Source organism: Tyto alba, unplaced genomic scaffold (genome assembly GCF_018691265.1).
Source record: "Tyto alba isolate M040663 unplaced genomic scaffold, T.alba_DEE_v4.0 Super-Scaffold_38, whole genome shotgun sequence".
Classification (NCBI taxonomy): domain Eukaryota; kingdom Metazoa; phylum Chordata; class Aves; order Strigiformes; family Tytonidae; genus Tyto; species Tyto alba.
The window spans coordinates 45383-69711 of NW_024881313.1; the positions used below are offsets into that span (position 1 = coordinate 45383).

Sequence of the window (24329 nt, forward strand, 5' to 3'; positions counted from 1 at the left end):
CTCAGTTCTGCAGAATCTATAGAAGTAAATACAGCCTTTATTTAGCTGTTACATGAAGTGCGATTTCTCTAATTTTGGACTGGCAAGGGATTAGGATGGTTTAGTAGCCTTGTCTTTATTTCAATCTTCCATTAGCCTGTGACTACTTTCTTTCACAATCGAAGTAGACATGAAGGGGATGTTTTGCTTTGCCCTTTTCATTATCCCTACATGCTGCAGGTCCCTATTAAAGTTCGTGATGGAATTAGAGTGCAGAATGATGGATTTAAAGGTATCATAAAACCCTTCCTGGTAAATAATAGTCCCCAAATATATTTCAGTTGTGACCTGAGAGGCTGCTGGAGGCATCCCAAGCAGCCATGTATTGGCTCTGCAGACCGGTTGAGCTGAGGAAATTAATTTGCATATGGTTGTCATGCTAAGGAGGCAGGCCAGCCCGGATTTCATTACTGCTAATGACGTGTGAGAGAAGTGATTTAGTTTATAGCCAGTGCCAGGCGTGGCATAATGAGGAAGTACTTAATTTGTACAAAGCTGTTTCTTGCTTCTAAGACCTGAAAATCAAGGGATTTCAAGCAGCTCCAGGAGGCCCAGTGTTACGTGTCATGGTCTTGTTAGCACCGGGGGAAGAACAGAGTCGTAACTGAGATGAGGAAAGGGGGGAGAAGGAAGCTTCAAGATTTAGTGTTGATGTTGTGCAGGAAAGGATAGGAGGAGAAATGAAAAGGAATGAAAACGAGAACAGAAGAAAGAGCAACTGAGAATGGAAAACCAGCAGGCAGAGCTGGCTCTGCGGGAATCGTGGCTGCCAAGGCTGGACAGCTGGACTGTGGAGGTGCCAGAACTTTTACTCTGAGTTGAGTCATTGCTTTACTCTGCCCAACTCAAAATGCAGGTAAGTGCATTAGGCCTGGGGCATGATATACAGCTTCAGAGACAAGAAAAGTTTCTGAGAACTGGAAAGGAGAAAAGGCACCCCAGGATAATGATGGGGTTGGAATAACTGAGAGTTGCTCCGCTGTCTGAATCATCACATGGCATCTTCGTACTCCAGTGGAGCTGCCTTTACTTTTCCTGCTGCAGTAGGCACTGCCTCAGGCAAGGGGGAGCAGAGAGGGGCCTGGGGGCACATTCTGGGCATGTACTTTGGGGGACAAAGAGTTTACTATGCCCAGGCAACTTCAGGAAGAGCTATTTGAACTGAGATCAGTGTCTTGGGTAGCCTCTCAGATGCCAGTAAGGGATCAGTCAAGCAGAAGAAAGCAGCCAGACAGAAGGAAAGGGTCAATGAGAAGGAGGAGGAAATCCAGGGGATTAATGCCGGAGATAAGACAGCCAGCAAGGGGGAGCATGCTGTAACAGCATGCTGAAAGAGCAGATCAGAGCATGAACCTTACCCAGAACGTGCGTTGGGCCAGAATTTAAAAGGTTGAGAGGTCCTTGATGAGGGGCCAAATTTTGGGGTTTATGGGGCCCGACCACCTCTGGTGTTTTTTATATGTACGCAGTATAATTGAACAGGGTAGCAGGGAAGAAGGGCTGTGAGCTGCTGCCTGGGTTTTGGGCATGGGATATTACTGTGTATCCATCTGCAGCTCACAATATGAAAACCTGAAGAAAGATCTTTCAAGAGGAATTATTCCTGACTTATTCATGGTGCAGCAGCTGGTTTTAATAGATTTTAACTGTTTGGCTGCAATCATCCACAATGCATATAATCAAAGGGATATGAGCTGCTAAAACTCACTCATGGAGCAGTCTGTAAATGCTGTCTCTGGAAATACAGGATGGTTTTGGGTACCTGAAATTAAGCTACGTTTTTCTGCAATTTTCTGGAGAGGGGAATCTGCTGGTCAGTGGGACAGAGGGATGTGAAGGCCACTTCAATAATTCATGAATGTGTAAATACAGTTTGTAGACTTCCCTGATTTCTGTTCCGAGTTGACCTCAAAGGGTATGGGGCAGTGACATGTAGCTGGGGTTACTGGAAATTAAATATTGTTCATTTGATATTGTAATTGAATTCAGAAAAGCTGTAAGATGTCTTTAAAGCACAAAACCCAGTTTTAGCATTTGTGTGTCCTTGAGAAATTACTAGATTTGCTGAAGTGATGGCCTTTATATGCTGTTTTAGGATAACTGTCTGGTACTGAATGTTTTGATGTGTGCAAGCCATTTGAATGATCTTCATATTCAGTTGTAGGAAGGCAGCATGTGGACTTCACCATCTACAGGTTGTTAGGAAGACGATTTGTCATAAAAGAAGAAGCAGAAATCAGTCAAATCTGCAGATCTGAAGAGCAAAGGTGAGATAGAATAATGTGCAATATTTTCTAGATGTAAGAAAAAGAAAAGGAGAAAAAGAAACTATGTCAATATATTATTGTTCAGTGGGGCTCTGCTGGCAGACTGAATTCTGTTGGGGATGGCTCATTTCTCCTCAGTGACAACAGCAGGTTTCAAATAACGCATCTTATTTCCCAGGTTTAGCAGATGAAGAAAAAGAATTACTTGGGAGGCAAATAAAGCAGATTTGCAAATAGAGAAGAATGTTTTATGGCCAGACTTGCAAACATTTGGCTCCTGCAGATGCCAGAAGACTCTGCATCTGCTTTAATCAATGTGGGTTGATCCCTTCTTTCTTTGAGATTCCTGTGGTTCTTAAGGTGGTAGTTTTATATTATCTAGGACAAAGCGACTGTTCAGCTTCACAGAGAGGGCAACTTACCTGCAAATTCAAACTGCACAGCTTTTGATGGGTAAGAAAGGCAAGTGAGAGCTGATGAAGTGAGAATAGACATTTATTAATAATTCTGTGATTCCCCCTCCAAGGTATCTCAGCTGTCTTTCAGTTATGTCTTCATTAGAGATACCATAGACTCTTCTGTTTATAATGTCTTCTTTATCTTTTGGAAAAAAAAAATAATAGAAGGAATTAAAGACTTCTTTTTCAAGTGGGTTTAAAATGTACCTGGGAAATTACTGAATTATGCTCAGCTGAGTGTAAATAAAGGCTGCAGTGTGGCAGACACTTAAGGTAATTCGTAAGAAATGTGAAATTGCCCATTAATTGCTGTCTCAGGGGATACAGGTCTTCTGCGACAGGAATGTCTTCAGCAGATGGGCTAAGAGGAGAAGCTATGTAGTTACTGTACTGGGCAGGATGCATTCATACATTTTAATCCTTTTACCTCTTTGTTGTATTTTTACAGCAGGAAAGTTCCCTTCAGACGTGGAGGTACTTCATGGCAAGTTGTATGGTGGAAGCAACTTCCAAGGGAAGCACATGTAACAGTTGTCCTGAGAAGGTATTCTGGCTCAGAGAAGTCTGGGTTTTAGGTTCTTCTTTATTTCTTAACTGTTACTGCTCTTTCACGTCTGTATTTAGGATCTGTTGGCCTCAAAATGTTGTATGGCCAGGCTTGTAAACAGTTGGCTTCTGCAGACACCAGAAGACTCTCTGTTTGCTTTGATAAAAAGAGACTGATTATTTCTTTGAGAACCCTGTGGTTCTTGGGGCGGTAGTTATATCCAACCTACAACAAAGTCAACGTTCAGCTTCTCTTCATGCAGAGGACATCTCACCAGCAGATTCAAGCTGTATATCTGTTCAGGTATTAGCAAATGGCTGAGAGAAAAGCAAAACAGCCTGGAAATACTGAGCAGCACAGTGGTTGGCATAGAGGCCCTACGGTTTCACCTTGACTGCTTTAGTTTTCAGGATGGTTGGATTGGGTTGGAGGGTAATGGGATTGGATCTCCCTGTATGTTTATACTCTCCCTGTTGTAATGTATCTACTTTAAGATAAGATCTTCTTTAAACAGAAGAGGCAAGGAGAGAGGGGAGAGGGCAGGCAAGTACTGTATACGGCATCTGTAATGTTCAATTATATAAGACGGATTTTCCAATGTGCTTTGTAAGACAAAGAACATTTAGATATCAGCATCACAGTATATATTTTCTAAATCACAACACCCACACATTTCCTTAGCCAAGTAGAAGTTTTCCTTCTATGGCTGCATATCTAAAATTAGCCTGAAGGTCAAATCTGAATAGAAATACCCTTGCCATTGAACGTGCTGGGAATGATTGGTGCAATGGGCTCAATTTTCCTATCAAAAACCTTCATTTATTTTTTTAAATAACAGTTGCTTTTACAATTAAAGAGCTTGGAGAAAGGCAAAATGAGGCCTGCTGTATAAAATCATCAATATTCTGCTTTCACTTCAAGGCCGTTTTTATAGCCAACTATTTGAAATGTAACAAGATGGATATAGTGAAGCCATAGTATAAAAGATGCAGCAAGAGGCTTCCGAATAGCTGAGATGAGCACTGGCATATGAAAGAAAGGCCTTAAAATTTGGAATATGTTTGTATATGAAAGATATATACAACGAAGAATTCTAAGTTAAGAAATGCATTGTTAAGAAGAAATGAATAGTTTAGGTTTAAAAATAGTTGCTTAACCTGCAGTTGTATTATGTGAGGACTATGCAGCTTATACTGCACAAATGCAAAAGCACTGTCTTGCAAGAAGTGCATTTATCAGCCACAGTGTTTTATTGAGTGCTTTAATAATACAAGTGTACATCAACTGATCCACAGTCAAAAGTGGCAGGTCCCTAAGAAATTTACAAGCACTTTTTTTTTTCTTTTAAGTAAATCAAAATACATATTCATTTGTTCAATGCAATAGCCTTTCGTGTGGGAAACAGAAGGCTAGTGATAAACACAGTCTTAGTAATGCACAGTGATTCTTGATTTTAAGCTTTTATACAAAACTTGTTCCCAGTAGCATGCACCCACCATTAAAGACTTCAGTACAAAAAAATAACCCTAAACACTACATTTAAGTAGAAATAAGATATAATTCTGAATTTGTTTGTTTTCCCAAAAACCACATGAAAGAAAAAAAAAAAAAACAAACACACATTTAATACAAAGCTTTGTGACAAAGCTCTATACTATTACAGATCCAACATTCTTTGCACTGATAACCAAAATTCCCTGTCTACATCTGACGGAAACAACTTTCAAGTTAACAGAACAAAAAACCCCCAAACAAATAAAAATAAAACCAAAAAGAAAGTAAGGACAATGTTTTGTCACAAAATGGTTCAAAATTTAATAAAAAATAAGAATGAAGGGAAGGGATATTGATGCACTTAGTGAATGTGCTTGCACAGGTCCAGAAAATCCTAGAGTAGGTTCCTATGTGGCATATCGCTTGGTCCACTGTCTGGCCATTCTGTCGTGCTCTGCTCTGTTAGTCATATACTGGGTGGCAATACTTCCAACCAGGGGGTCAGCTGAAAAGGAAACACAAACCATGAAATACTCGTCAGTCTTGGAAGGATGAAAAATCTGTTCTCAGATCCACATTCATTCACTTCTCTTAGGTTGAACTACAAGAACAAGGTGCCTACATATACTAGTCCCATTTTGAAAGCATGCTTGCATACAGAAAGAAAGGAAGATGGGGAACAGTTGGCTGGCAATTAGCTATACATTTCTGGTAAACATATAACTAAAACCATTTTCTACAATTCTGTCTCATGAGCAGATGTTCCAATAATTTTCTTTTGAGCTAAAAGTCACTTTCAGGTGATAAGAATAAACATACTGTGTCATTTATTTATGGTATTAGACTCCCACAAGTATCTATACTATCACCTAAGAAGAGGATGGGCTCTAATTCTATTATCAGGTTCAATGTTGTTTTCTTTTAAAAATATTTTCACTTTTAAAGCATAAAGGAAGATAAGGAATTAGGGAAGTAAGTACTATTTTTTAAGTATCAAATGTTAATTACGAACTTTGGGAACTGGTGTTTAATTTATGGGATCTTTCTGAGCATTCATATGGCCAGAATGCTGCATGATTTGGTCTGCATCTACAAATTACTTCACAAATAATTAATCAAAAACAGTCAACCCTTTAACAAAAACAAACTAAGGCAAGACTTTCCCAGAAGTGACTGTACATAATCAACATTTTTATCTTTCAGACAACATTTTTCTCTTCTCAATTTAAAGCAGACAAAATATATATAGATGTTCCCTTTTTTAGAGGAACCCATACTCTTGATATTTCTTCTGCAACAGTAAATTTCCTGAGATTGTACCATGCAAGTTCAGAAGCACTGATACCATGTTTTTTCCTGATTTAGGACAGATGAACATGACTTCTTCTGAAAGCCAGTTAATAATCAGCTTTGTAGTTGACTGAAGATGGTGCCATTGAACAATATGAATCTCAGCTTCCCCAGTGCAGTTGTAATATGAGTGTGGTGTTTGCATTATTAACTACTGAAATTCCTGGGATAGATGTCAGGCCTTCTGCAAAGCAGAGTAAATCTGGGCTTTTTTGTTTGTTTGTTGACAATAAGAATTTATGATAGGAGAAATACATTGGTTTAGCCAAAAATCAATTAATTGGCTTACTGCCAACGTTACTGAATATTAGTGAATAACAGCTAATGAGAAAATCATTTGCTTTGAATGTACATCTTGCACTTTCAGGAAGGGCCAGTGATTTGAATCTCAAGTTTGCACCTTTTAAATTAGTAAGGCAAGTTATCACTGTGACTGCAGTGTAATAAGTCCCTATAGTCCCAGTCCTGCAAACTCTTATTGTATATGATTACGTTTAATATCTTAATATATCCAGAGGAGGTCACCAAGGCCTGGACTTTGCTATTTTTACATGCATGAGTGTCAAAGAAACATATCTGATCTAAGATCCATTTTTAAAGTTTCATACTACAAAGTATATCACCTTTAACTCTTCAGCCAAGAAGAACTATATAGGGGATTACCAGAAGGATTTTGTTCTGTGCGAATAGGAGGCTAACAGTCTGCAGGTATTTAAGGAGTGCAAAGTTGTTCATAGCTGGAATGAAGTTTGAGAGAAGCACTGGAGGGTAAGTGGGAAACTTGAACAACTGGAAAGGGCAAAATTTCTCTCGGCAAAAAATTTAAGGAGTAGCTGCTACTAAACCTTGTCATGGTGTAATGTAGCTTGGGGATAAGCCTGACAGCACTGCTGCTAATTCCCACACCCGCCTTGGATGTGACACCACTGTGTGAAGAAACACTTTCACAGCCCCGTGACGGAATGGAGGCTAAGAGTTGAACTTGGAAGGAATTCTTGGAGCAAAATTAGATGAATGTGCTGGTTTTCATGCTGTAGAGGAAGGTGGGGTTTAGCCTCTGAGGCATCTGGGTGTGAGGGGCTGCAAGAATGTTATGGAATTATCATCTGGAACACAGCAAGCGCTTAATGAGGTTCAGTGCGTATTTAAAGTGCTGCCACTAAGACCTTTATAAACCCTTATGTGAGTCAGTGAAAAGTGATGTGCTATAGTAAAGGTTTACCCAGTTCAAATCTGAAAGTCTTTCATGTGTGGGATGAATGTTTCTGTGAAAGCATGTCTTTCACATTGAGAGCTGTAAATCAATTTCCTTGATATACTGAAACGGTACTCAGGATCTTATCATCATCTCCAGTCCTGGATGATAGATTATGATGTTTGGTTTCCTAGTGTGGGCTTCCATCTATATCTCCTTTTGGGAGCAAGGAAGTATTTCAACAACATATCTTTGGAAGGACTTGGAAGGTACAGGCTCTTCCTCTCACCTTCTCCCAGCATGGGAGGGAGTCCACTTTCTTTTGGGGTGGGAGAATCAATGACGGGAGTTCTTGATAAGAATGTGTAAAGATCTGTTGAAGCCCAATAACATAGAGAACTGGTCTGTTTATTTATCCATATATTCAAGCCTTTGTCTTTGCAGTATTTTATTTGGCAGTTGGGGAAAGAGTGGAGGTGACAGCCTGCAAGATGCCTGAGGTCTACATAGTTTTTGTTGTAGATGTGGAAATTCCCACTGAGAGTGACCTGTGGATCAATTGTCAGCTCAGGGTGCTTCCCTCAAGTCAGTGCCTCCCTCCATCAGTGTCTGCCTGTGTGAAGCAGGACTACTGATGCAAAGAGAGGTCCTTGCCTGCTCTAGCATGAGCAGGACCAGCTATACCCACAGCCAGCTTCTGAGGAAATGCTACTTAAAAGGTGCTTTTGGTAATAACAGTAGTAACATTATTCTTTGCAAATTTTATTGGTTATCACAAAACTGAAGAAAAGAACAAACCCACAATTTGGCAAAGCCACTTCATCATATGAGACTCCAGACTGAAGAAACAGAAACACAGTTATTGCCAGAGAGGCCCAGATATTTCACATCCCTGTCAGAGGCTCTGGAGATGTGTTGTCTTTATACATTGTTATTTATGAGGACAATAGTAAGGACTTTTCAACAAGTATTTGAAGAGCTGGCTTATTTTAGCAGTTCCTGTGAAACCGTAAAACCATAAGAAGGTACAAATGCTTTGTTTGTGAAGTCGGGACAGTTGGTGAGGAGGGAAATTGTAACTTCAGATCAGAGCCATCCAACCAGTGGCACACTGGCCTATTTGATGCAGCACACTGCACCTGTGCAGGAGGACATAAGGATGGTGTGTCAACTCCAGCGATGAAAACGGTTTCTTTCTGCATTTGCATGGGCAGCTTCAAGCCCAAGCCGTGCTGTCCCTGGGGGAGGAGGGAGCCAGCTGGAGGGCCAAAGGAGACAGATCTCCCAACACTTAATGAGTCATGAGTCACCATCACTATGCGGTTCACAGGGGACAGGGCCATGAAATGGAGATTACAAGATAAATTGAAGCACCTTAATTAAAACAAATAAAAGATTTAATTCCCAACATGCATGAGCCTTGGTTATAGTGTCCAAGTCCTACAAAATACCAAATATGAGGAAGAAACAATAGTTCCCTTTTCCCCCCTCAACTAAGTAGCACATGGCTGAGCACCACCTGGTTCTCAGCCGGGCTGCACTATTTAAGGAGTATTGTGACATCTCCATTAGTAGGGACAAGTATACATTTGTAAAGCAACCGCTGTGTAAACTGTCTAATTAAGAGATAAAAAGGAATACTGCATCTCAAAATTCATAATGGTACTTTTCCCATGTTTCCATTTCTCATTACCATAACACTGTTTCTTATTTTCCATTTGTATGTATCTGTGGTTTTATTCTTGATGTTAGAAATTTATTTGCATAACTAGTAAATTGCTCTAGCTTTTTCTTTTCTTTTTGTTTTAGAAGTAGCGTGATTCATCAGTAAATCAGGGTTCATTTCAGAAATTCACTCCAAATGGGACTGTGTCCAAACAACAACGAAAACCAGGGGATCAGAATATAAGGCCATGACAGAAATGTGTTATCAGAACAACCTGGTGAAAGAAATGAAAATAAAACCGCAATAAATGGATAACAATAACAGCAAAATTCTGCAGCTTCTGGCCTGCCAGGAGGTGTATGCCCTGGGACCTCTCAGATTGCCAGATGCACAGTGCCTGTCTCGAGAGCCACAGGTACCCTGTCCCCATCCCCTGGGCGCTGGCAGCTGGGAATCCGGGGTGAGGCAGCGTGACAGCGTGTGGCGCCCGGCATCACCGGCACCCCGGAGCAGTGGTGTGGGTGGTGCTGGCGATGACCACCATGTGTGGGGAGCCGTAGGGAGCTCTGTGGCCCTGGAAATTTTTAAGGGCTCGTAATTTACTGTTCCTTCTAGTCCCTAATTCAATTCTCATTTCTAGAAATCTGCCCTAGGGCTCCTCTATAACCTGTAGCTTGTTTAAGGAAAAATTTTTATCCAGTACTCTGATTAGTTCCATGTAAAGTTGGAACATACCAGGAGTTACAGCATCTAATTTCATGTTAAAGGACAGTGCAGGAGTTATGAAAATATATAAAAAGAGCACCAAATTAAAGAAGCATGGACAGAAGCTAGGGTTCAGTGATGTAGCTTACATGAAAAATGCCAATCAAGAACATTAAAGTATGAAGAAAAGCTTCTGGATGATTTATAGGAAGACTGCAGCTGCTAAATCCCCCCTCACCTCACCATATGTAATCCTCATGTTATATCAGACTTCATGAAATTACCCTGTATTTAAATGTAGATTTTAAAGCTGGGCAAGCTGGAGCTTGTTCCTAGCTTAAAAAGGTCGGATGTGCTGCTCTACAATACCTTGTCATCTTCTTTTGCAGCCACTTAATATGACTGTATAAGGAAGAACATTGCGTCTCATGTCTGTTGTAGGGCTAATCAAATTTACAGCCTAATTCTAGGGAGTTAATGCTATTGGGGATTTGGATGAGCTGAGATTTGGTCATTACAAAATTTCAGCTGTGTTTAATGCTAGTTATACTGCTTTATCATTCAGAAGACAGACTATAATTCTTCTTTAAAACTACTTTTCCCCCAAATAAATGAAAATATATTGCTATACTGTATTTTTCTCCGCTTGGATTTTTACAGATATCTAAATGTCAGCAAATAGCAATTTCAGAGCAGAATTAATCTCCTGGGCTTTTCAATTCTCTTTTAAAAATACAGCAAACATACTCTAGTGAAATAAAAATGGAGATAGTGTGTTTAACAGCTTGATTTCAATGCGCCTTCTCCATCAGCCACATGATATGCAATGAAATTCCAATTGGTAGTGCCAATGTGGTTAGAGAGACACACATTTAGACTTAAAATGTACATTATGGGTGTTTGTATGCTATATGCATTTTTATGAGCATTTATTAAGTAGAATTATATTTCTATTGCAGTATTTTACAGTTTTAATGGTGAACAGGTGATGGAGCAAGTTATTACACCATCACAAGTGGGTTCTCAGAAAGATTTCTGGAGCACCTTACAAACTAAAAAAACCCACAGCCCTATAAAAATCTCACAGTTTCTTCAGCCAAATATTTACAATGTACTTTTTTTTTGGTCCAGGTTTAGATTCAGCTCTGTATTAGGGGGATTTGGAAGAGCTGGCCTCCAACTCAAGAAGCACAATTAAACTGGAAGAATTTTAAAAGGTTAGATGTAACTTGAAAGATCTTATCCCATCTCCTGAGCTATAAACAACTCCTTTCTCATAACTGTGAGAGTCATCCTATTGAAAGGCTCTGTGCTCATCCTATTGAAAGACCTGTACTGAAACCTCAGACACCAAAAATTAAATCTGCTCCCTTTTCTTTGGACAGGCTGTGTGAAATGTAGAAGAAAACAAACAAGTAATTTTTTAGTTATTTGGACTCCAGTTACATATTTAGAAGAGTTTTTGGTTAATGGAATACTAACTGTTTTCTTCAGGGCTGCTTCTCTTTCCAAATATTCTGCTGTATTTCCTTTTCAATTAAAAAATGGGGAGTGCTTGAGTTTTTGAGTTTTTTTTTTTTTTTTTAAGGAAAAATCCAGGTGCTCTCTATGTCATCTACAGGACAGCTGCCTTGAATTCATCTCCATACAGCAGCACAGGTGGGATTGGTTACCCCTAAATTAAACCTCCCCCAAATAAAAGTTCATACACATTTTGTTCAGTGATTTCCATGCAAATAGCAGTACAGGACAGAATATATTCCCATATTGGCTTGCAGTGAAAGCTAAGTTTTCTAAATCCAATTTTTGTGGTTTCTAATATTGTACCAACCTTTAAGAAACAGGTCCCAAAAGGCAAACTAAAAAAAAAATTAAGATCAGGGAAAAAGCAGAAGCTAATAAGTCACTGAAGCAATGGTTTTCTTAACAGCAAATGCTGACAGCTTGATACACATCAAAAACATCCTTAAACTTAATTTTAAAAATTATTTAATATCTAATTATATTTTCTTATGTTGTCTTCAGTGGCATCCAGGCTAGTGTTATAAGAAAACCAATCTGAAAACTGCAGACAAAGGCAGTGTAAGACATGCTATACAAAACATGTCATAGAACAATTTAATACTGTGAGAGGAAGGGATTAAGAGAAGATGAATTGTTTGTGAATAATTTTATTTATAGTGTCACTTTGCCTCAGGAAGTTTCCATAGTTAGCCACGTTACCTGTTTTAAACTGAATGAACTCCTAGAAGACCATGTCAAGCATACTGTGAGTCTTGATGTGGAAAATGAGGTATGTGAAATGTGTCATAGTATCCTTCAGTGATCTTAGAGAAGCAGTGTTGCTCTCTTTTCCTATCATTAATAATAATGCACAGACTAAGTAATTCTTTGGAGGCAGATACAGGTGAAGTGGCACACTGAATTATTCCACTAACCTTTCAGCTTTGAAAAGAGTCTTCAAAATCAGGGCACAAGTGAAAACAAGTACAGCACAGCACTAATCCCTGTTTGTGTGGCAATAAAACTAGCCTCACGGTTGGAAGTCTGATCAACACACACGTATGAACTGGGACAACAGACTGATTCAAGTTAGAACAAAGGGCAGCAGCAGGGATCTGAATTGCTTTACACACCCTACAAGCTGAACTACAATTTATTTGTGACTTTCATAAAATAGCAGTTCCAAGTATCCATATAGAATGTATTTAACCATCTACAAGGCTGTTTCTACAGAAGAATGATAAAGGAATCAATAAACATAATGTAAAAAAAAAAAAAAAAAAAGAGAACAAATAAAATGAATTGTTTCAGTAGAGAAAAAAGGTAATCCTTAGAGGAGAAAGAAACAAATTCTAGAAAGGTTTAATGTCTGCTAGGAAAAAAGTCATTGAAGCTAATATCAATTTTAGCAATCATATCTTGCATCAGAAATCATATGATACGAAGTATAATGAAGCCTGCATCTTATTTCAGGAACTGGTTTTGCAGATTTGGTTGGTCACACCTTAACATTCAATAGAAAAATTCTAATATATATAGGCTATGCCAGTGTGCTAAAACCTCAAAATATGCCTGCTGGAATTGCCTTAGAGGTCATGGACCTCATTAGGCTGGCTACTATGTTTGACATGGTTTGGACAACTATATGACCTTCAGGGGTTGTTTCCACTAAAGGAAAATAAGAAGTGATGCAGTAAGATATTTGGTTGACATTGCATTCTTACAAACAAGGTGATCCGATGTGTTGGAGGTAGAAGAAACAAAGGTTGACTTTGTTATGACACTTCCCAGTTTCAGATAAAACCCAGGATTGTCTTTCCAGGTATAATATGGGAGATAAGTAAATACAGGGCAGATGCATAAGAACATGAGACACAATCTTTGGAAACCGATCAAAATGTTTACAATAACCACCTCTGCATCTAGAGAACTAACCTAAAACTGTGCTATACACTGTAGCTTAGGGACTGTGTAACTTTGAAGCCTAAGTTTGCCAAAAGTTTTTGTCCCTATGTAGGAAAGCTGACCTAGTGGTCACTGTGCTAACACAGGGCTAAAGGAGTCTTACAGTTTTGCACCAGGCTTCCTATGAAGTTGTGTCCACCAGTACATCCCAGTCCTGGTTGCTCAGTCATCCACTCCTTGGCTACCTCCCTAGCTATACACCTAAGGTCTTTTTCCTGGGAGGAATCAAAGCAGGTGCAGGAGAAAGGGAGGGTGAGATGGAAGCATGGAAGACCCTGAGTTTTCATTCTGTTGTACAGCCAAGGTGTAGCCAGGGTGCATGTCTGGGCCGGGAAGCAGGGAAGCAGTCATGTCATACTGCTCATGAGAGATGAAACTCCAGAGTGCTTCTTGGTCTTCACCGTTTGCAAGTAGTCGTGATGATTCCAATAAAATTAAGTGGTCTTACAGTGGTGCCTTAGTTTCTCATCTGTAAAACTGGACTAATGCCAAGGATATTCTGAGAATAAATATGCTAAAATTTGTGAGCTATCTGGATACTGTGGTAAATGTGGCTGTATAGATGTGTATCGTAATGAGACTGATATCCATGACTTGACTCTAAATTTTGAGCTCCATAGAATCATCAGAGACATATTTGACTTCTGTTAGTTCATAAAATGATTGAAGTTACACAAATATTAAGGCATGTGTGACTTGATTCCAGTGTCCAAACTGTCATCTGGAGAAAAATGTTACCTATCTTCAAAAATAAAAGAGCTCTGCAAATCCAGTTTAGAAAACATCCATTTACGAAAATACCCATTTTGGATACATGGAAGAAGAAATTAATTCCCCTCTCTAGACTTGTATTTGATTGCTGTCAGGCTACCTACCACAGATTTGTGTGAAATATGAGGCTGCCTAAGAAAAAGATGTTTCAGAAATAAGTATTATCTGGCCCAATTTTACTAACATGGCTCTTAAAGGAAAGTGTTGGCAGTGATTCATCTCTGTATCTTGCCAAGGGAAATCATTCTTGTTTAAAGAGTAAGGGTTTTTTACAGTCTTCAGTTTCTAGCAGGATTTCTATAAACTTCACTGGCTGACAAGAGTTAGCTGAGGCAATCATGGATCAATGAGGCAGAGTGTACTGATTTTGAAGACTTGTCTTTAATTAAGGAAGAACATGCACCTATTAGAAGTGCCAGCATGCTGTAACAATTAAAGTTCTGAAATAACACACTTAACTTTGATGCTTGGATGCATCTCAAAATTAAAAGCACAGATACATTAGCAATATATTGGTTCATAACAGTGAATTTAATTGAGAAACAGTCATTACTATTAGAAGAAAATAATAAAAACATGCTAGTAAATAAGAACTTGATATGAAAGACATTACATGGCACATGGCTCGATAAAATTTGCAGAAAATGTTACAGCAATATGCATCTACCTTGTGGAAGATGACTGTGAGTGGATAATAAGGAAGTTACAGCACTCAGATCTCAAAATGCTGTCAAGCAACCAGAATGCTAAGATCCATAATGTAACTGGAATATATCCATAGGGTCATAAATATATTTTCAGAAAAACACTGTGGACGGTAAATTTGTCTGAAGATTTACTAAGGGAGGGATAGCTATTATATAGGAATTCCATTGTGTTTAGCATTTCTTTCATTTAAAGAAAAAAGAACCATTTTCTTCTGTATTTTTCTCTTCTCACTTCCCACTAATCACCATCTCCAGACAAAGGAGTGACTTTGTGGGTCTTACAAATCTCAAACAAACAGTTCAATCCCAAAGCAATAGGGGGTAAAGGCATTCCCCCTGACTGTGCTTTGTGCAGTGTTAGACATCCTATAATCACATGTACCAAAGGTAGATTACTCTGCAAGAAAACCATAAGGTCCAACAGGATCCACTTACCATGTGGATTCCCAGGGGACAGGGCGGGGAGGAAGTGTCGCTGCACGGTCTGGTCTTTGGTGGCATTTAGACACTGAGAGGAAAACAAGTCCTAAAGGCATCTTCACTTTTAGCAGAAGGGTTTGAATGTGACCAACACCAAAATCTTCAACTTAAACATGTCAGGATCATTTTAGGTCAGATGCAGGAGTAACACGGATCCTGCTCTTGAATCTATTCCTCTGTTCCTTTATTGCAATTAATCCTAAGAGTAACTAGAAAACCCTACATATGTTATGAATGCTGCCTATTTTGGTTTAATCTGATTTTTCCTTCTCATCCTACTAAGTCTCATTATTAATATGATGTATTTAAATACAAAACTGTTATTAGGAATCCCATACAATTCCCAAACTGTGCAAAGAATACAAGAGTTTTATTTACAGAAGGGTGGTCTGGTGAAGAATTTTATCCCTCCTAAAGGCTAGTAAGACTCTTTCTCATCGGCCAGGGCCTGAAACCCCTTAGCAAGTTCAACATCCCTTGGAACACCAATAGGAACTTAGGTGTGCCTTGCATTAACACACCTCTTACTGTTACCCAATAATAACTCAAAAAATAGTCAAGACTCTCCATTCCTTCTCTATATTTCCCTTTCTCCCAGGCAACATGTAGAAGGAAGTCTCAGGCTGTATCGGGCTCAGACATGTTTAAGTTTATATCTGCATCAAGAGGCAGTGGAAGGAAAATTCCTGGAAACTGATTTGTTCACTGTTTTTGTCCGTATGGCCCAGATGCTCTCGCTGATGGGGCTGGCTTCTTGGGGATTTTCTGGACTGCAGTCACGGGTTGTTTGAGACAGGTTGTGTGATGGCATGTTGGGACTGTTCCTCACGTTGCCATCTGCATCTATGGTCCATACTATTTAGGAGGAGGCATCCCAAAATATTACTGTGCTGTAAATGTAGGAAATAGGAGCCATCTCAGAAGAGTATGGGACAGGGACCTCTGGAGTCAGTCTCACTGCTAATGTGCACACTTGGCAGGTTTCTGACAGTCCAGAGTGGTCAACTCCGATCTGCTGAGTGCTGCAGAATTTGCAGCAATACTGCCCTACCAAAAGGGGCATCCAAGGAAGCTGCTTGTACCAACAAACAATGGCTCAAAAAAGTATGAAAACTAGAGTTCCATCCTGCCCTGAAGATTGGTGCAGGCCACTTACAGCAATATAACTGGAGGCTGATCACTGAGGTGACATGGGATATCATAGGAAGGGAGCAGGGTGGTGCGAGCTCTGGCAATGACTGAGGAATCAGCAGGTGAGTGAGCAAATAACCTCATTTTAGTAACCGAATGGACTATCCACTTCTAAAATAACTTCATAACATGAATATAATTAGGATTAATTATGAACAGGTTCTAATAGGACTAGAAGGAAAAACAGGTTAAACAAAATAATTAGCATTCATCATGTAGGCAGGTTTAGCTCCTGGATTAGTTGCAATGAAGTTACATGGCAATGCTGAATAAAGATTGTATTTATGATATTTACAGCAATAATTTCATATTTAATAACAGGTAAAATAACTTTATTTGGAAATCCTATCTTTCTGGTGTGAGCAGTCACATTCAACTCCACCGTCATGCCTGACTAAATGATAATCACTTTGCCAAATGATTTAAGGCATTGGCATAAAAAGTCCTAAGACTGAGCTGTAGCAAAAAGCTATACAAGGTAGAGATGGAAAATACATGGAAGGTTACGAAGGCATTCCTCCTGCTAGTATAATATTGTGTCTTACAGTAACTTCACTTTCATGCCACTTTATCTAATTGATATTATAAAGACCCAAGCAATGAGGATTCCAGTCCTTGAGAATTTTCCAAAATCTAATTAATCCTAAAGTTGTAAATGCTCCACTCCATAGAAAGGCCTTGTTCTAAGCCTTGTACAGATGGAAAATTCTACAAACCATTCACTAATCAGAGCTCTATTTCTGTATCCCGTATGAATGTGAAATCTTACAGTACAGCCCATCCTTAAATTTGGGACAATTACACCGTACATTTTGCTGTTTAAGTAACTGTCTGCTACTCCAGTTAATGCACCTGAATTTAATTTGCTGTGAAAATAGGGATTCTGAAACACATACTGCATATAATGTTTTATTTGTTGCCTTTGATAGATCTGCAAAACTGTAAAAAACAAACAACCGTTTCTTCCTCCCCTGCTGAATAATGTAGAAAATTAGCCATGCAAAATAAGGGAGACGTCTTGCAGTAGTGTAAATCATCTCTGAAGGTAGAATCTGAACAACTCAGGAATACTAATTGCTGAAATCTTAAGAAAGTGAGACTAAATGATTTAATAGCTAACATACTTACATTAAGATTATAAATTTTGCTTTTCAGGACTGACTCCTCATTCTTCCTGTGGATCTGTTAGAGAGTCAAATGTAGCAGCTTCTTTTCAAGAGCTTAAAAAATGTGGAGCAGTGTGATTTCCATGGTGAAACAAGAATAATTGTATTTTAAGAACTGGAAGAAGCAGCCTTAAAAATAGTTGTGCTAATCAGTGTCCTGAAGGTGGTTCATAGGCAGTTAGAAACATATGTCAAGAAATTTGGAAATATATCCTTGCCTTCATGTTAAAAAAGGTATACAGGAAAAAACAAACAAACAAACAAACAAACAACCCCCAAAACCCTACTTAGTAAAATGGAGCAAAGTCTAATTGAAAAATCTGGGGTACAAAAATTCAGCTGGACTGATGACAGTCTATTCCAGCTGAGAACTGAGCTATTTGTACTAACTGGGAATAAGGAATATTAGATTAAATTATTATGAGATTAGAGAATTAAATGTAGGCATACAGGTAAAATGTAATGTCTAAATGTATTGATTTTCTAGCTTTAATTATTTTTCCCTTAATTATATAAAGTTCTATTAGTGACAAAATATATCCAGTAGAATTGGCTAAGCCCAGAAATATTCTAGCTACTTTGTTCAAAAGATTTCAGTGAAATTAAGGACATGTCTGTACTGGCTAGACAAAACCGGCATGAAACAAAGAAAATACATGTAATGACTGTAAATGATTGCAGTGTGTTTTGAAATTAAAAGGCTATTTACTTTGTATCTTGGAATTCATTCTAATTAAGCTACTATTCTATGTTTTATATATGAGAAATAATTAATAGCTTTATCTAAATACTTCACATTGTTAAACATTTAACATTGATGACTTATTTTGGTCTCAGTTCACACAAAGATTTATTATGTGTATGCACTAAATTACCTGTCTTCTCTCTGAGGTAATGGGCATAGGAAACCTCCATTGGTACTATTTTAAATTACACGTTTATTGGAAGGAGAATGAATTGTAACTTTTTGTATTTGTAGCATCCATCACTCATGCATTTTCTCAAATACTTTTAATTTAACGATGCTTAAGGTAAGGCTCATAGAAACCCTGTAATTCTTGAGCAGAAATGCACAAACCTTAAAAAAACCCTGTACGTATATTTATCATACAGCTTTTATAAGCTTCACATAAAAAAAGAAAAAGGCAGGTGTATTTTCTTCCAGCTTTGCTTCCACTTTGTAATAAGACTGAATTTTCTATGTTCTAGAAGCCCTATTTGAGGAATAATAAAAATTAGGAACAGTTAAGGGTACTGACCAGACTATTTTCTCTCATGAGTGCCAATTATATCCCTTTACATTTATTTCTTGATACAGATGCACAAAGCCTCTTTATTGATTTGGATTTTAGTCAATCTCTGATTTAATCAGATGCCACTTAATAAACAGATGGTTGGGTATTATTATGTCTGAAGTTCAATTTTTCTCACCTCGTCTTAAATAAAACCAAAATAGGAATAGAAAACTTATTGAAAAGGACAAGACATCATTAGCATCATGGTCAAACCTTTCCCATTTAAGAAATAGTTGAAACCTAAGGTTATTTATTCTAGAGAAAAAAAAAAAAAAAGACAAAATAAGATGTGATGGGTAAATCTGTAAAGAAGATTATAAAAAAAAAAAAAAAAAGAGTGGTCTTGCTTATCTTTTCTGTAGTAACAAAAGAACAGAAACAAAAAATCAACACATTTAACAAAAGTTAAAGGGAAGTAGATGCTTCATACACCCAATAGTTAAACAATAACTATAATAGCTTAACAATAACTAGTTAAAGAATATAGTGTAGGAATATTAGAAGGTAATTTAGGAAAATTAAAAAAGGTACCACAAGTCATGGTACCACCTAAGTTACCATTGCAGAGGCTATTACTTCTCATGCTTCAACACATAATCCGATTAGCCGTGGTTAGGAGGAAATTTTCTCTCCAGTATATTACTGTATAAGTAAAGTCCTTTGAGAGAATTTTACACTTTTCACTGAACCACTGAGCAATGAGCAGTTATAGGCAATGTACCTGGCTGAACTGAGTAGTACTGGTTTTCTGCTAGAGAATGACTATACTCCTTCCAGTGCTAATTCTTTGTAGAGTTACAGATACATCAGATTAAAAAAGAATAGGGTGTGTGTGTGACTGGTATCTGGAGCTATAGCTAGTGACTGCTTTATGCCTTGGATACTACAAAATCCAGATTGTGCATTTTATTTTTAAAAAGCGACCTGTACAATTCACTTTCTAAATTACAAAAGTTCATCAATATTCTTATGTAAATAACTCCAGACACTCTTCAGAGAAAAAAAAATATTCAAATAGAATGTGTATTTCTGAAACTATAATGGGGGGGGTTAAAACTAAGTATTTCTAAACAACTTTACTTCTATAGTTGTGTTAATCTCTTAAATTATGTTTTATGAGCTTTGAATAGCCTAAATCTAAACACATGAAATGCCTCCATGCTCATGAACAACCCTCTTCTACGCATAAGGTGTTATCAAACTACAACTGAAAAGAGCAAAGATTTAGGCCAACATAAATAGTTATCTTGATCCAAGCCTCCTCCCCCTGCACACATAATTAGGAGATATTCCAAGACATATTTTCCTGAGAACTACTAAAGGGATGACAGTTTACAAATGTTTTTCCTGCTGTTATCATATTCCCCACAGTCATGGGGTCTTGTTGAGGGGACTTAGTCAACTGATAACAAAATCTTGTAGTATTTTCATCAGCTCTTCATGGCAAAGCAAATTAATTCTCTTTCAGTGCTTATCTATGTATAAATTTCAGAATGTCCTGCTGCACTGATTACATTTACATATGTTTAATTTCATGTTTATAGATCATGTCCACAGAGTTTAACACATATAAGTGTATGTGTCTGCTAATATTTAAAGACCAGATGTATAGAAAGTCTCTTCCTGGCAGTGCAAAGGGGGGACTTTGGAAGCCTAAATCCCACAGGAAATACTGAAAACCCAGCTGGCTGGCTGCAGGTGTCTTTCGGTGCCTAAATGCCTTTAACATTGGTACTATGTGTCCAGCTCAGAATATGAGAAACTGTAAGTGATTCAAACTATAGAATAGCAATTAGTACTGTATAGATAGTATTGTATAGTATCTTTTAAAAGGAATAGAAAGAGAAACCACTGATAGACTCAAGAATCTGTAAACCTCAGCTCTAGAATGTGTGTGATACGATCAGCCCAAATACGTACATATTACTTCAATAAATATATAGCAGGTTCTGCAGAATAGGCAGGGGAACATTTAAAGATAAATAGGATGTACTTTCTGGCAAAAAGAACTTTGTTGCAATTGATGGGATTGTTTTGATTATGTGAATGAAGTTGATGATGACAGGTTCTTCCTAAGGCAATCCCACCTTTGACATCATTCTGCACTCACTGAGAGCAGAACAAACCCCATCAGTTTTATGCTGCATTTTCCTTTTCTGCTCCTTTAGGACAACTTCCTACAACAACCTTTATGTAAAACACCCATCCACTCTGCTCTCAGTCCAGCAGCACCAAGATAGCAGAGCAACCACACACTGTATTTTGTATTTGCTAAGCAAAAGCCTCCAGAGTGAGCTCATTTCATTTGGAGACAACCCAAGGCGGAGATTTAAAAGGGAACAGGAAGGTTATGTTGCAACTTTGAACAAATCAAAAAACATTACTACATGAATTGATCTCTTGCTGCTCTAACTTTTGTTTACCCTCTCTTACTTGTTGTCATGCTTGAGTGACATGGCATAGAGTATTTTCCTGCTCCAGATACAAAGAGAGCATTTGCCATTGTGCTGAAACAGCCCAGAAACCTGCCCCGTTTCCTGACAGAGCACAGTATACAAACTCTGAAGAAAAGGGAAAACCAGCTCCAAGGTAAAGAATATAAATAATCTCAGACACCAGAGCAATGTCATTGTTTACACGACTCTCTGCTGCTTACAAAAAAGATATATGGCAAAATGAGATTATTTTGTTGTATGTCTGATATGTGACTTTGCATCTGGTAGCCTGTGGGTGCCAGGGAAGAATCAAAGTAGGAAGGGTTAGCCAGCCTCATAAAATTGGACAAATTAAATATTGTTTTGCCAGCTTCTAAGTATTTCAGTCATTTTCCATAACATTCATCACATTTGACAAATCTATTCAAATATGTTCTGAATTACAGAAGGAGAATTTATGATTTTCCTGTCTTCTGTATGTCTCGACAAAAATGTCCTACAAGGAAACTGGTTTCATTACAAACCAGTACAGAACATATTTGGGCACAGGAAAGACTAGGAGTCCCTTTTGATAAGCTGAACGAAGCTGTTAAGCTACTAAACGGGAAGGAAAAAAATCAGATTGGATTCAGAAGCAAAGTTTCTGATACTAGCAAAATATTCAGATTATGGCTTTAACGAAAAAAATTACAAGAATGAGGAAAATGAGAAATGGCTCATCCACTTGTTGTCATCCCGAGTTTCTAGATTCACTTCTCAACTGGAGATGGGAAAAGAAGGAATGATTATTGCAAAGTCTAAAAAATTGCAGAAGGAACATCTGAGGTGAACTGGCACTGACAAAAAGCAGTCTCTGCTATGGAGAAGCACCAGATGAGAAGAAACATCATAGATGCTTCCTGTTAGATTGAGATATATAGAAGAACAGAGAGAAAAAAGATACACCCAGTCTGCTGAGTGGTGAGGGACATGGACCTGTTTTTCATTACCCCGGGCTTGGTAGCTATTTTAGAGTTTGAACATGGAAGCCAAACAGCAGAGCTGGGACCACAAGTCAGCCAAATCCTCACTTGAAGCCAAATGCTCCAGCATGGAACAGATTTTATTTTTACAGCTATGTTACATTTTCCTTTATTAAGCTGTCTTAGATTTATTTTTAAACTTTTTTTTTTTTTTTCGGACAGGCTAGCGCTTTCAAATCTTTCAGTAATTCTGAAAATAGGTATTTTTTATTGATATAGTAGACATCTATCAGTGTATTAAAATGCATGCCGGTATGGCTGGAGCTTATTGGCTGAAAAAGTAGAGCTATGCCTGTGAAACTTATGTGTCAACAACACATGCTTGCTTTGTAAGTGGCCATGGCAATTTTGGATGTTAATGCCCCTGTACCAGAGATGATTAGCCCAAAGCAGGGTCAGGAGAATGGAGCGTGTCAGCGGGTGTCTCGTTGAAGGCTGGCAGTCTCTCTCCAGCTCCCAGTGGGACATGGGTTTTCCTGAGAGGATTCAACTGAAACTACTTCCCTTTTCCTGGGATGTGCAGAAGATAATTCCATGGGTGGTGCAGGGGGCAGGAGCTCCTGGCAGTGCAGCAAGGGACTTCCTTAACTAGCCTATCTAGATTTACCCGTCAATACCTCATGTAAATTTGTAGAGATTGAGGAATTGATACGAACAAGTATTCAGATGAGGCTTAAATTTCCCAAATGCTAACACAAATTGAAAATGTGGAGGCATTCCACATTGCACCTGCACCTGTAGCTTGGGGCCTCCTGCTAAGCATGCAGGTATGCACCCTGGCCGGAGCCATTCCACCAGTGAAGATTGCAGCAGGACACCAACTTTCCTCCAAAAATGTATACTGTTGGCTGAAAGGGAAACGGGCTGAGAAACTGAGACAGCGTGCTAATTCAGTTCTTCCCCTTGCATGTTGTCTGACTTAAATCTCACCCACTACTGTTTTGCAAAGGTCCTGGAAACAGACAGCAGCAATTCTAACAGCTTTGTAGCAGGGCAAATACCGTTCAGGCTTTTAGAGCTTTTATGCTTATGTTGAAAAGTTACGCTCCAAAGTGCTGTTTCAGATCCCACTGAGGATCAAAGATATGCATTAAATTACACTATTGAATCCTTTTCTGAAAAGGATGACAGAACTGGGATCTTTATACTCTCAGCAGTTAGAGTTCAGAACCTTGCAAACCTTCAGGAAAATAGCAAGGAAAAAAAAAAAAAAAAGAAAAAATAAAAAGAATATCATAGCAACTATATCCGATCTCTGAAGTTTCCTAAATACCAGCACCCTCATGCAGGTGCAGGTAAGGGTGTTAATATTTTTTTGGCAGAAAATTTAGGCAAACCTAAATCATGCAAAATCACATGAATAACTTGTAATTGCAATAGAAAAAAGAAAAGATAAAATTGCCAGTTATACTTATTCTGTGATAGAAACAAAGAAGTTTCTGGGGAAGATAAAAGCAAGATGACTCATATAAAGAAAGCTTGAAAGCATGTCTCCTGTTCCTTAGTGAGACAAGTAAAGATCCCATAATCTTAGGATCATGTTTGACTTTGTTTATCTATGCTTAGATAAATGTAAGTCATTAAAATGCACAGCCATGTTACTTATTGTGGGTTAACAAAGTATGAAAACATCTAGTAAATTCATGATTCATGGCAGTACTTGTAAAAAACAGCATATATACTTCTAACTGAAGTACACTGTATTTGAAAACCACAACATGCATTGCAAAGTTTTTTAACATAAGCAGTTTACTTTTCAGACTTACTGAGCAACTGCAACTCCTATAAAAATTGATGGGGCTTACATCAAAGTAATGTAGCAGTATCTGTCCAACTTATTTACTCTTATAAGTACACTTACTGTGAGGACACATATGCTTCAATTTCAAACTACATTCACAGCAAACTTTACATGTAACACTGAGTGAACTCTTTCTGGTGAGTCTCACACTTTCTGGTGGGTTTAAAGGACGATAAGAGACAAGCAGCTTTACACAGCTAATATAATATGCCACTGAGGTATCTGAGAGCGGAGTCAGACAAACTAACCTGGCTAATGCTGACCCAGGTGAG

At 38.3% G+C, this 24329-nt stretch overlaps 1 protein-coding gene and 1 long non-coding RNA gene across 5 annotated transcripts in view; one reads left to right on the forward strand and one right to left on the reverse strand.

Moving 5' to 3' along the window:
- Positions 1 to 197: 197 nt before the first annotated feature.
- On the forward strand, positions 198 to 11339 carry LOC116965424. Of its 2 annotated transcripts, XR_004409349.2 has the most exons (5): positions 198 to 895; positions 2198 to 2306; positions 3213 to 3308; positions 9160 to 9431; positions 10853 to 11339. It is a non-coding gene; the product is annotated as an uncharacterized LOC116965424 (long non-coding RNA). The 2 variants fall into 2 exon arrangements; XR_004409348.2 differs by having other exon boundaries at positions 9160 to 11339.
- UBE2E2 (ubiquitin conjugating enzyme E2 E2) overlaps positions 4539 to 24329 on the reverse strand; it is a 215752-nt gene continuing 195961 nt past the window's right edge. For 2 of the 3 annotated variants that reach the window (XM_042801781.1, XM_042801780.1), the window contains exon 6: positions 4539 to 5310. In XM_042801781.1, coding sequence (XP_042657715.1) covers positions 5213 to 5310 — 98 coding nt within the window. In that variant the 3' untranslated portion in view covers positions 4539 to 5212. Of the gene's footprint in view, positions 5311 to 17466; positions 17559 to 24329 lie in introns of all 3 variants that reach the window. The other variant, XR_006166201.1, reaches the window with a different exon arrangement.